Below are 12175 nucleotides of genomic sequence, written 5' to 3'. Positions count from 1 at the left end.
CATAGCAGAAACAGCGAGAGTCGAGTATAGACAGTGGCCTGGGCCGAAGCGTGGGCAGTGTTGTCCATCATTGTAGGCATGCAACGCACACACTACCTGAACAAACTGTTGGTAGACCAGCATCACGTCCTAAGGGTGTTAAGCATTCTACCCTCAGCAAGAATCTTAGATCAGCTTTTGACTACCCTGATGTTGTGGATGCTCACCTGGGGCAAGAGGGCATGTCTTGGTGTCATGCCAAATAAATCGGGTGGGCATCGCTTGATCATGCATCTTTCAGCCCCGGAAGCTGGTCCGACCCGTGCGCATGCGCTAGTCGTGTCTCTTGCACTGTCATTGCTGTTTTGACTCTGGAGCATGCAACTTGCGGAACATTTGTTCCCACACACTTTCCTTCCCAACCTCCCACCCGTTACCTCAACTCACGTTTCTGGCGCACACATGACGTTGTATTTCTCGCTCAACATGTTTCGGTTGCATATACGGCATCGGGCGTGTTCTTTATCTCTTGCCAATATGTGCTTGCCATGCCTACATGATGCCAAATCGCCATTGGGGTTATACACCCGGTTTTTTCCCTCACTACTGCGTCCGTCGGCGCGAGGGTTTTTTCCCGGCTGGCTCGGTCCAGGAAAATTAATCTGACGGTCCCAAGTGGTTCTGCATCATGGCTTATTTCTGTTATCCGCATGCACATCTTTCCCATTTGAGACACACTCTGTTCTCAGTGCTTGCTTTCATGCCTCACTCGTGCTTCGGTTCACATCTGGCTGCGGCCAACTACCCTTCAATTTGCGTGTTGTCGCTATTGCTGTCTATAATCTGTGTGTACCAGTATATATGTGGCGCGAGAATGTATTCTTACAATCCATGAGAATATATGCTCTCAACTGTCATGCATACCTTTATATTTAGCATTAGGTGGCTCTACTCAGAGTCATTGGCGGCTCCATGCGGAGTCATTTGCCGGCTCCATGCGGAGTCATTTGCTCCATGCGGAGTCATTTGCCAGCTCAGCTCTAGCGGTCCCGAGCAGAGCTATCATACTAGTTGCTCGAATCGGCGCTCCCATGGAATGGCATTGCCCTATTCAGAGACATCAGTTGGTCCAAGTCCCCCAGCCTTCAGCTCTTCACTGACACGCCTGGCGTCGGTTTCGGAGGGCTTTACAACACAGCGCGGTTCTATGGCACATGGTCAGCACACCAGTTGGATGGCCCATTTCGCAGCATTATCTGGCGGGAACTCTACCCAATTGCCATTGCGCTCTCTTTATGGGGAGAACAATGGGCGCATCATGCTGCCCAACGCCAACAAACAGACTACTTCAATAGAGCACATCATCTCCGTCAGACGCTACTGATAAAGGCCGGCGACCTAATTAGGGACTCAGTAGCCCCAAGTTCTGCCCGCACATACCCGCCAGGGTCTGGGGCGTATCTGAAGCTGTGTACACAACTGGGATGCCAGCCGAGTAGGCCGTCGGTAAATGACTTACTTGCATTCATCACCCACTGCGTACCCGGTCACAGATCTAGCGCAACCATCCGAGTATATGTATCCGCCGTGAGGTATTACCTTCTCTGCCATGGCGGGCCGTCACACACAACTCAGCACGATAGAGTTACAGCAGCCCTGAAGGGAGCGGAGCGTCAGCAATGGCAGCACCGCCAGCAAGCAGCACCGACACAATGTCAACGCCAGGCTATCACCCAATCAGACCTGCAGCAGCTCTTGACCGTGATCCAGCGCTCCCACTACTGCGAATCGGATAGGTGCATGCTCTGGGCCACCTTCATGACAGCCTTTGCGGGATTGCTCATAGTGAGCGAGGATACTGCCGCCTCTCCCCGCTCCGCTTCGAATGGCCGCACTCTGACCCTGGGTCAAGTCTCACTCACTGGGACTCAGATCAGCATACGACTCGGGATAACGAAGACCTCCCAACGTGGCACTGGGGGCAAGTCATCTTGCAGCCATGGTCCGGCAGCCAGCTCTGCCCTGTCCAAGCAATGCACAAGTACCACGCTATCCGCCACGCAACGCCAACGACGTCACCGCTGTTCATATCCCGAAGTGGGCAATATTTCACAGTCAAAGATGTGAACTACTGGATGACGAGAGCCCTAGATCCGGGTGTTAGCAGTCACTCCCTCAGGATTGGCGGGGCTACTGCAATGGCCGGAAGGAATGCCTCAGCTTGGCAGCTCCAGAAGGCCGGCCGCTGGGCTAGTGACATGTACAAAACGTACCTCCGTGTGCCGGCTGGCCTGCCTACTGGCCAGCAATGAGCCGGCTACACTGCCATGTGTGCATGCGCGTGCTGCTGGGCACTGTTTTTGTATCAATCCTGCCCAAAATACTCTAAGCACTCTGCACCCCCTTATGTGAGAATATGACCTCTCAGCAGCTTGCCCGATTAAGGATCTCTGCTCCAGCCTGGACCACATACTCAAACTCTTTAACGCATTGTGTTGCGCACTGTCACTGCTAAGCCTATCTGCATGCATGTAGCACAGCGTTTACTCAACCGCGGAAAGAAAGCAAGAAAGAAAATATGGCTAAGAGCAGTGTGTATAAGCGGGGTTGCCACTAACCACTGACTCTTCTTGGGGAAGCAAGCAAAGCCCCTCAGCTGAATTCATTTTGGAACAATTCTCTGCATGAGCTTTCAAGCACTGGCGGCACGCGCTGCCCAGCAGCAGGACCACATGGCCCCAGCAGGACCAGCTGGTCCCAGCATAGACACATTGTGTCCAGCAGCCGGGCCAATTGGCCCCAGCATACAGCAGGACCGTCCGGTCCCAGCAGTCATTTGACTACCTGCGCACAGCCGTGCCCCACATGGGCACAGCAGCATTAGTTAGGACCACATGGTCCCAGCATAGACACATTGTGTCCAGCAGCCGGGCCAATTGGCCCCAGCATACAGCAGGACCGTCCGGTCCCAGCAGTCATTTGACTACCTGCGCACAGCCGTGCCCCACAAGGGCACAGCAGCATTAGTTAGGATCATTGGCCTTAATCTCTTGCACTGCCTGCCATCTACCAGCATTGTTACAGAATTTTCTACAATCCCGCTTTGCGGGGCCGCCGGGTATAAATGCATTGTTGCAAACAATTCGCTGATTACAAATTCTGTTACAAAACACTTGATATGATCCAGCCGCAGCAGCTCGGCAACCCCAACTTCCACTTGCTTGATGTGCGTGTGGGTGATAAATGTAGGTTTGCAACGGGCAAACCAAAGTTATCATGCCACAGAAGCACTCGCGGCCAGCGCCTCGCAGGCAGTCCGCAACGCCGGCTGTCATCGTACATCGTCCCCAAGCGTGGGAAAATGGCACATGCGCCAGCGTGGGACTCGCAGCCTTGCTGGCAGAGAACAGCAGCGAGACCTTTCTATGCAAACAAATTTGTTTGAGCACCTTGGCTTGCAATATCAGCAGTGTTGTGCGAATTTTCTCCCGCCCACCACAACCCACTTCTAAGTTCTAGCGCCTCCAGAAAGGGGGGAAGCAAGCAAAGCCCCTCAGCTGAATTCACTTTGGAACAATTCTCTGCATGAGCTTTCAAGCACTGGCGGCACGCGCTGCCCAGCAGCAGGACCACATGGTCCCAGCAGGACCAGCTGGTCCCAGCATAGACACATTGTGTCCAGCAGCCGGGCCAATTGGCCCCAGCATACAGCAGGACCGTCCGGTCCCAGCAGTCATTTGACTACCTGCGCACAGCCGTGCCCCACATGGGCACAGCAGCATTAGTTAGGACCACATGGTCCCAGCATAGACACATTGTGTCTAGCAGCCGGGCCAATTGGCCCCAGCATACAGCAGGACCGTCCGGTCCCAGCAGTCATTTGACTACCTGCGCACAGCCGTGCCCCACATGGGCACAGCAGCATTAGTTAGGACCACATGGTCCCAGCATAGACACATTGTGTCCAGCAGCCGGGCCAATTGGCCCCAGCATACAGCAGGACCGTCCGGTCCCAGCAGTCATTTGACTACCTGCGCACAGCCGTGCCCCACAAGGGCACAGCAGCATTAGTTAGGATCATTGGCCTTAATCTCTTGCACTGCCTGCCATCTACCAGCATTGTTACAGAATTTTCTACAATCCCGCTTTGCGGGGCCGCCGGGTATAAATGCATTGTTGCAAACAATTCGCTGATTACAAATTCTGTTACAAAACACTTGATATGATCCAGCCGCAGCAGCTCGGCAACCCCAACTTCCACTTGCTTGATGTGCGTGTGGGTGATAAATGACATTTTCCCATTTTCAGCTTCTACCGGGCATGGGAGGTCAGGAAACAAAATATTACAGGTGTGGGTCGACTCATAGTGGTATTAAAAGTATCTCAAACACACCAGGATATTGTGTTAAAAAATCCAAAAAAAATCCAAAGGAAGAGAGACATGGATGATTTTTGTTTAGGTGACATGACAAGGTAGGCATGTGGGGGAGGCTTGTTGTGGCCCCTTGGTGCTGCAGGCTGTAGTGGCCATGCACAGTTCTGGGTGAATTTTGTTTGCTACTCACTCAGCACATTCTGGGGCTGCATACATGTACTGGCATGCTCTGGCGCTACACACCACAAGGAAACCCGACTCCAGTTGAGGTGGCACCTTTCCAAGTGTGAATCTAGTACAACTATTCATAAACAAGCAAGAACACAGCCTTTCAAACTGTTCCACTGTTCATAGTGTGCTGGCTTGCTGCAGTGTCTGCTTGGTGCTGACCAGCAAGTGAAATCTCGCGATTATCTCGGCACGCCGTACAATCCCTTGCAAACTAGCTGTCCAGCGAGGAAAGTCTCGAGTGGAGGCCTCTCAATCTGCTCGCTCATTCGCCTGGCATTCAGTAGCACTTCATCGCCAAGGACTTCAATTCAAAACAGTTTTCACACTGGACTTCAAGCCTGTTTCCTCGGGAACTTGCTGCAAATGTATGAGCTCTACTGCGCGTGCTCCCTTTGCGTGAGGCCCAGAAACAACTAGTATCTCCGTACTTCGATTGGCTGGATCGACGGCGTCCAGGTTCTCCTCGCTATCGCCATCACGACTCTAACTGGAGACGATTTCTTCACCATTTTCCGCAAGCAGCAGCAAACGCAGAAATTTCGCCATCCCTGAGTGAAGGAGATGGAGTCCGTTCGATCAGCTCAAAAACTCTTCGTTGTGACTAGAGGAGTAGCAGGGAATATTCTACCGGAAGCCCTTTGACTTCCCCGACTGCTGAAACCCTTCCTGCCATGGCTGCTACTTTTTCAAACAAGCGAGATTCTCTTTGGTTCCACTTCACTGCACTCGAGCGTCCACGCGACACAACCTTTTACAAAACATCATTTTTCTCAAAAAAATGATGTTCACCCTAAGCCTGGTTCTCGCAGAAGTTGGGCCATATGATGCGCAGTATACGGCGATGGAGAACTTCTAATTTACCTATGTGGGCTTTGTTAATGGTGGACCAGGCAGGGAAGCCGTACTTGGTCCGCGTCAGCAATATTGTCGCTTATCTTTGGACAATTTGAACTAAGACTTTGGACATGAACGCGTGCACTTGAAGTGATGCAACTTTGTACGATGGACGGTATGGTATAGAATGACAACTAGCTGCAAGGAATTTATTGTCCAAGGAAGGGTTCCTACTTTTTTTCGGTCCTCCTCGTCGCTGCTCTCGGCGCTGGCGACAAATATCTTTGCTCGGGATCGACTCTCTTGCTTTTGCAAGCTCATCTCTCTTCCGCTCCGCTGCCTGGCTATTTTCTAAAGAGAAGTCGATCGTGACGGTCGCCTTCTCTATAGAACTTCGCGTGGGCAGCACGATAGCCTGTGTGGTTCAAATCAGACGCCATTCTTTGCAAGATTGTATTTTGAATGACTACGACGCGTACAGTACTTGCAAATCTCCACGGCGCGCTGGATACTCCGAGCGTTGAGCTGGAGGTAAGAGAGCTGCGATCTCAGCTTGATGAGCGATCCCAGAGGCTGAGGTGAGCGATCTTGGCCATTCAGCAAAATGGAGCTGATTCCGAGAAGCCGATTACTTTCTTGTGGCTTGCGCTGCTCTTGCCTGCACAGCGTAACAAGATAATCTATTTTGATGCGGCGCTGCATCAATCAGAATCACCCACCTGTCGCTCTTGGAATCCACTCGAACTCTAGCTAGACCTTTCAGGTACTAGCAAACTAACTTGCTAACCAAAATTGGGATGGAAGCCAGATTGTGCAGGGTAAAGGAGATGGGAGATATGGTCATACAAGCGGTCGTACACTATTCTCTCTAGCAGTTTGGAGACGCAAGACAGAAGGGAGATTGGTCGGTAATTAGACGGGTTGTTCTTGTCGCCTTTATTTGTGTACACTGGAATGACAGTGGCTGACTTCCATCGTGACGGGAATGTGCCGGAGGAGAGGGAAAGGTTAAAAAGAATGGAGAGTGGGCGGGCAATTGAGTAGCTCAGTTTCCTGAGGATCTCATTGGTGATCCTATCAGCTCCGGGGGATTTGTTCAGAGGCAGTCTTGCAATGTACTTGTGAACAGTCGATAGGGTGATGATCAGGGGTGCAATGTAGTTGCTGGTGGAGGTAGAGAGGAAATAGTGGAGTAGGAGCATCGGGGTCAACCTGTAAGCCAGCACTGACGAAGTGGCGGTTCAGTAAGTTACCAATGGATGCCGGAGAGGTACTGGTTCGACCATTGGGGCCCACCATCTTCGAATGTATGACCCGGGCACTGGTAGGATTTCGCAGTTGACGAATGAGCACAGGGAAATTCCGTATACCGGTACTTGTATGTATATAGTATTGCACTCATCTAGATAATGATTTCCCAAGAATGTCTTTCAGAGCGAATAACCGCCCATTCATTATCCGACAAGGTACGGTTAGTAACTTCAGCTAATTTGACACATTTTTTATTCACAAATTGCGCCAAGACCAACACAGTACGTCCATGAGGTTCTCATCACTCAGCATAATCAAACTGTGTTCATGTAGGAGGCGTTCTATAGAGGTTATGCGAATGACGTCACGAGGAGCGCCAAGGCGGCTGCGAGTGGCAGGGGTGGCAAAATGAAGTCGTTTCTGCTTGAACTATTTTTTTACTAGTCGTTGAGAGGAAAAGTAAAATTTGTTGTTGGTTGTCGACATATCGTTTCTCACTTTTATTTTGATTTCCGCTGGTGTCTCGCTTGCTGAAGTTTTTAGCCTTCAACATGCCGAAGAGTTGTGCAGCCGTCGGATGTAGCAATCGTGCCGATCCTGAAACGGCTGTGAAGTTTTACAAGTTTCCTGTAGCGGACGAGCGGCGCAAACTATGGGTTGCGGCTATGAGACGAGAGAATTGGAAGCCAACTGACAGTAGCAGGATCTGTTCAGACCATTTCGTAGGCGCAGAGAAGAGCAACGATCCACTATCTCCTGCTTACGTTCCGAAACTTTTTGAACATGTCAGGACTCCTGTAAAGCGTAAAGCGGAGAGGGATTTGGTGGCATATGAACGCCGAGCGAAGCGGAAGCTGACGTTCGAGGAGAGCAAGACGCAGACACCAGTGAAAGTGGACGCCTCCGGGAATGACTTCACAGAGGCAATAGCAGATTTGCCTGGTGCCTATGGTGCAGAGGTAGAGTCTGATCCTGTAGCAGTCTCCAGTGTCTCATCGCAGACTGACATGGATATGGATGGAGCACTTGATGCGGCTGGAAGAGACAAACAACTGTTTGGTCCTGGAAAGCAAACGGATGCCACACGCTCCAGGACAAGGTGACACCTTGTCAATCGAGTCGTTTGAGCAACGCGAAGGTGCTCTTCTACACTGGTTTGCAGTCTTTTGGGACTATGATGGGCATATTTGAACACGTGAGGAAGAGAGTTCCACAGCACCACCGCCACACGCTCTCTCTCTTCCAGCAGTTCTTGATTGTTCTCATGAAGCTTTGGCTGAATTGTCGGGACCAAGACTTGGCGTACAGATTCGGCATTCACCAGTCGACCGTGTGCCGGATTTTCCAGCGCTGGATCCGGGTGATGCATGTGATGCTGGGACCACTTGTCAAATGGCCGGAAAGGGACGAACTACGCAAAACTCTGCCACTTGAATTTCGCAAGCATTTCCCGGGCTGTGCTGTCATTATTGACTGCTTTGAAGTTTTTTGTGAACGACCTTCTGATCTGATGGGAAGAGCTCAAACGTACTCTCACTATAAAAGCCATAACACTGCAAAGTTTTTGATTGGCGTAGCGCCACAAGGTGTCATTACATTTATTTCGCATGCATGGGGCGGGAGAGCCTCAGACAAGTTCATCACAGAGCACTGCGGTCTGCTTAGTCACCTAAATCCGGGTGACCAGGTGCTGGCTGACCGTGGTTTCACTGTTGAAGACAGCGTTGGCATGTTCTGCGCAGAGTTGGTGATGCCCCCATTTACGAAGGGGAAGAAGCAACTCTCCAGGCTGAAATTGGACAGTGCTCGACAAGTGTCACGCGTCCGTATCCATGTGGAGCGAGTGATTGGAATGCTTCGCCAGAAATACACGATCCTCTCTGGCACTTTGCCCATTGCTTTCCTCATGCATGACGATAAAGCTACATCATGTGCATTCATTGACAAGGTTGTCACCGTCTGCTGTGCTCTGTGCAACTGTTGTGAGTCCGTCGTACCTTTCGAGTAAATTACATCATGCCGCTTTGTCAGCTGTAATGATTGCTATATTATTATTATATTATTATTCAAATTTATTATTAACCCCTTGTGCTTTTTGGACTGTCTGGATATACCGGCAATTATATTTCTGTTTTACCTATTCTGCAGTTGCATGCGCATGTGTTCACCTTATTGACCTCGCTTGTTTCTAGTTTCTTTTGTCTGGCTAGCCAAGCTTGCTTGGTCATGGCAACGCCAACAGACTTATAATAATAGTAATAATAATGGCTTCTATCATCACTCACGACATGCCTCCGTTTCTTGTTGCATCAATATAATGACTCGTGGTCCAAATAGGGACAACACAATATAATAATTATGAATAGCCCTGAAACCCAACTTAGGGTGCTGGGTAGTGCGCGATGTACCATCAGATGTAGTATGCCCAGCACCAAAGAACAACTCAACTTATGCCAACATCACCCGGAAGAGACGTAAAGAGCGAAGTGTTTGATGTGTAATGATGGAGTTCCTCTGCTCACATGCATAAGCAGTGAGTGGTCTTCACGCATGTCCTGGGACCCACAAATACGAATCAGCATTATGGTCCTTCAGAGATACATGCAAGCAAAGAAATACAAGAAAGGTAACGGAAATCGTTGTGAAAACCCAGCCACCGATTGTATGCACACACGTGGCAAGTGCAACAGCAAGTACCGTGGAAGGCACAGCAGAACAAGTTGAAAATGCAACTCTAGAAATACCAGAATAGCAGGCTCCATGAATATAATCACTTCTCAAATGCTTGAGACTTGGATTTACAAATGCTACGACAAAAATGACTATGTACATGGAAAGTTGGTTGCACCCCATACTAGAGGTCGAGCTTTTCTCCCGCCTTGACTGGACATTTGACTGACTCACGACTGCCATTCAGAAACTTGACAAACTCACGACTTCCATCCAGACACTTGACTGACTCACAACTGCCATCTAGAGCAGAGAAGAAGTCCCTCGAGCCCTCCTTCCGGCAAACCTGCAAGAAAGCACCACTCCCTGCTCAATACACAGTGTTTCGGGGAATTCACCCCTCATGCAGTTGAGCTTGAGTAGGCTGACGAACGTTGTGCTTAGCGACCAACATTCCTATAAACTTGTCGCCGAAGTCGCTACCACTGTAATTGTACATGCATATCATTATTTAGTGGCAGATTTAATCTTGCGACACTCCGGGCAGGTCCAGTTCTTGCGCTTTGGCTTACTCTTCAGCTGCAAACAAGTCATGTGGAACAAACGAATACTGCAATCGTTGTTGGAACATCGCAGTACCTCGCCAGCCTTCACAGACTTGCAGTAGCAAAACTCCGGAGGGCGTTCTTGATCCGCAGTAGATGTTGTACTGGCAGCACCAAGTGGTTCCGAGGCTGATGTAGCCGCTGAAGACGCATCGGCAGGAAGAGTGGAGAACGTCTTAGTGAACCATTTCCCAACAAGCTCTGGGAGAACAGCACACTGGAAGAATTTCTGGGCACCTGGTACCGCTTCACGGATGAAATCTGTGTCTGCACAGATACGCTCCACAAACAGCTGACCTTCATTCCACACAACAAAGTCACAGTACTGCACCTTACACACCAGCATCTGTAGCTGTACTTGGTAGTAGTACATGTGGTCTTGCTTAAGATGGAGTGCTCCGCCGGACTTTACTAGACAGAACTGTCCTGAATCGGCAGCATCATGCAGGCTACTGTCTCGCCACCCGTACGGGCACTTCACTTCCACCACGCCGTTGCCACAGCAGGAGCACTGCACAAGGGAGTCGGGAGTAGCGCCACGATATGGATAGTCCGGATGAATTACAAAGCCACTGGGCAGTACTTCAACCTTCTGATGTGTTGCACTGGCATGTTCACTATAGTTGTCAATTGCCTTCTGCTCGTGATCACATCCCCATTGTGTGGCTTTGCTACGAAACTTGTGTGCCTCAGGGTAACACACAGAGCGGACTAAGGACGTAGAGGGCTGGCTAATATCCGTGCAAACAGCAGACTTCAACTTTGAAGCTGTGATCCGGCCGGCGCGAAATTCAAACCAGGCCTTGGAATCTGCCTGGTTCAACGTAGCCTGTTCCACAGCGCGTGCTTCCTCCTCTGAAACACAGACCGCTGGAAATACTGCCTCGCAACGAACGAGCAGGTCCCCAAAACTAGCATCCAGCATGTCTGGTTCGTACAATAAATCCAAAATGGGTGGATATCCCTCGGGCTTGGAAGGTACGTACCTATCGCAGAACCCGGGAACAAGGGAGAGTAATGACGGTTTACCGGCTTGACATAAATTTCCATATAGTTCACCCAGCTCAGCACTGGAGGTTTGCTTAATATCAGCAGGGACCTTCTCCTCCGACCTACGGCTTGCTCCCATGCTGTTTAGTGTCGGGTGCAGTGAAGTTTATGTCACGAATCCTGGCATACTCCACCTCCTTCATTGAAGGAGTTGACCATTGGCACGGCAATGAAGTGCTTCCTGTGTTCTGAATCAGCTGCGTTCTAGAATACAGGCTGAACAACAGCGCAGCAACGTGAGAACAAGACTCACCAGAGACCAGCCATGCAGGTGCAGTGTGCACAAATCACGCTACCGTCGTTTTGCGCAGCAATCCAGGGTTGCAGATGGGTGCCGGAAACTGACTGGGAATGGCGGACTTTGGCGATGATAAACTTGCTGTCACATGCGTCAGATTCGGACGCTGGAAACGCACGAACATCGCCGACCCAGCCACTGACAAGGTATTTGTAGCCTTCCAAGCTCTTGTAGGCCTTGAGCTGCTCCTTGGTGTAGGGGCTGGGCGCGTTGACCAAGAAATTGTAAATATCGGGATAGTCCACAAGTGGAAATTTATCTTCCTCTAAAAAAATACTTCTGGGCAGGTAAGGATCACTCGAGTCTGGTGCAACGCGCTCGAGCTTTTCACGGTACCGGCATTTGCTGGAGTCATCTAACTCGTCATACACTTTTGAAAACTTGGGAGAAGTCATGGCCACTGATTCAGCGTTCGTACAATAGTCCTTTGTAAAGAACAGAAGAGGAACGTAACAGCGATACAGGAAATTTCCTTCGTGAAATTATTCCAGGCACATGTACTTCTTTTGAACTTTTCATCTCTTTTGCCACCCCTGCGGAGCGCGGCCGCTTTGGCCGCCTGAACGCCGCCAGCACGTGATCCTTTCGCATAACCTCTATACTTGAATTTCGCAAACCAGGGCTTATTTGAAAGCTGAGGTAAAGTTCTTTGAAGAAGTGAGTCTTTTGCTGTGGCGCGATACGAAATAACCGGGCAGCAAAGTTACGGACGCGTTTCTATACACTCTACTTGCGCATTTTGAATTTGTCGAGCTGAAATTGCGCGCGTACGGGGTTTCCCCATGACACATAGCAGAGCGGCCCATGCGCAGTGGGTACCAAGACGAATGCGTGAACGCCGGCAACATGAAGAAGTTTGAATTTTTATTCTGCGTTGAGTAA

General features: G+C 50.3%; 2 protein-coding genes across 2 annotated transcripts in view; one reads left to right on the top strand and one right to left on the bottom strand.

The window, feature by feature from the left end:
• The first annotated feature begins 7221 nt into the window (after nt 1–7221).
• LOC135820185 (THAP domain-containing protein 5-like) lies at nt 7222–7773 on the top strand. Its single transcript, XM_065333497.1, has one exon. The coding sequence runs from the start codon at nt 7222–7224 to the stop codon at nt 7771–7773; it is 552 nt and encodes a 183-aa protein (XP_065189569.1).
• A 2074-nt stretch (nt 7774–9847) lies between these two features.
• LOC135820184 (sushi, von Willebrand factor type A, EGF and pentraxin domain-containing protein 1-like) overlaps nt 9848–12175 on the bottom strand; it is a 102936-nt gene continuing 100608 nt past the window's right edge. The window contains exons 23-25 of the mRNA XM_065333495.1: nt 11342–11718; nt 11062–11211; nt 9848–10931 (exon numbers count right to left, since the gene is read on the bottom strand). Of these exons, the coding sequence (XP_065189567.1) occupies nt 9848–10931; nt 11062–11211; nt 11342–11718 (1611 nt within the window). The remainder of the gene's footprint in view (nt 10932–11061; nt 11212–11341; nt 11719–12175) is intronic.

This window comes from Sycon ciliatum, chromosome 6, assembly GCF_964019385.1.
Source record: "Sycon ciliatum chromosome 6, ocSycCili1.1, whole genome shotgun sequence".
In the NCBI taxonomy this organism is placed as follows: Eukaryota; Metazoa; Porifera; class Calcarea; order Leucosolenida; family Sycettidae; genus Sycon; species Sycon ciliatum.
Note: the sequence above shows the minus strand (reverse complement) of the source record. Positions and strands in the feature narration are given on the sequence as shown.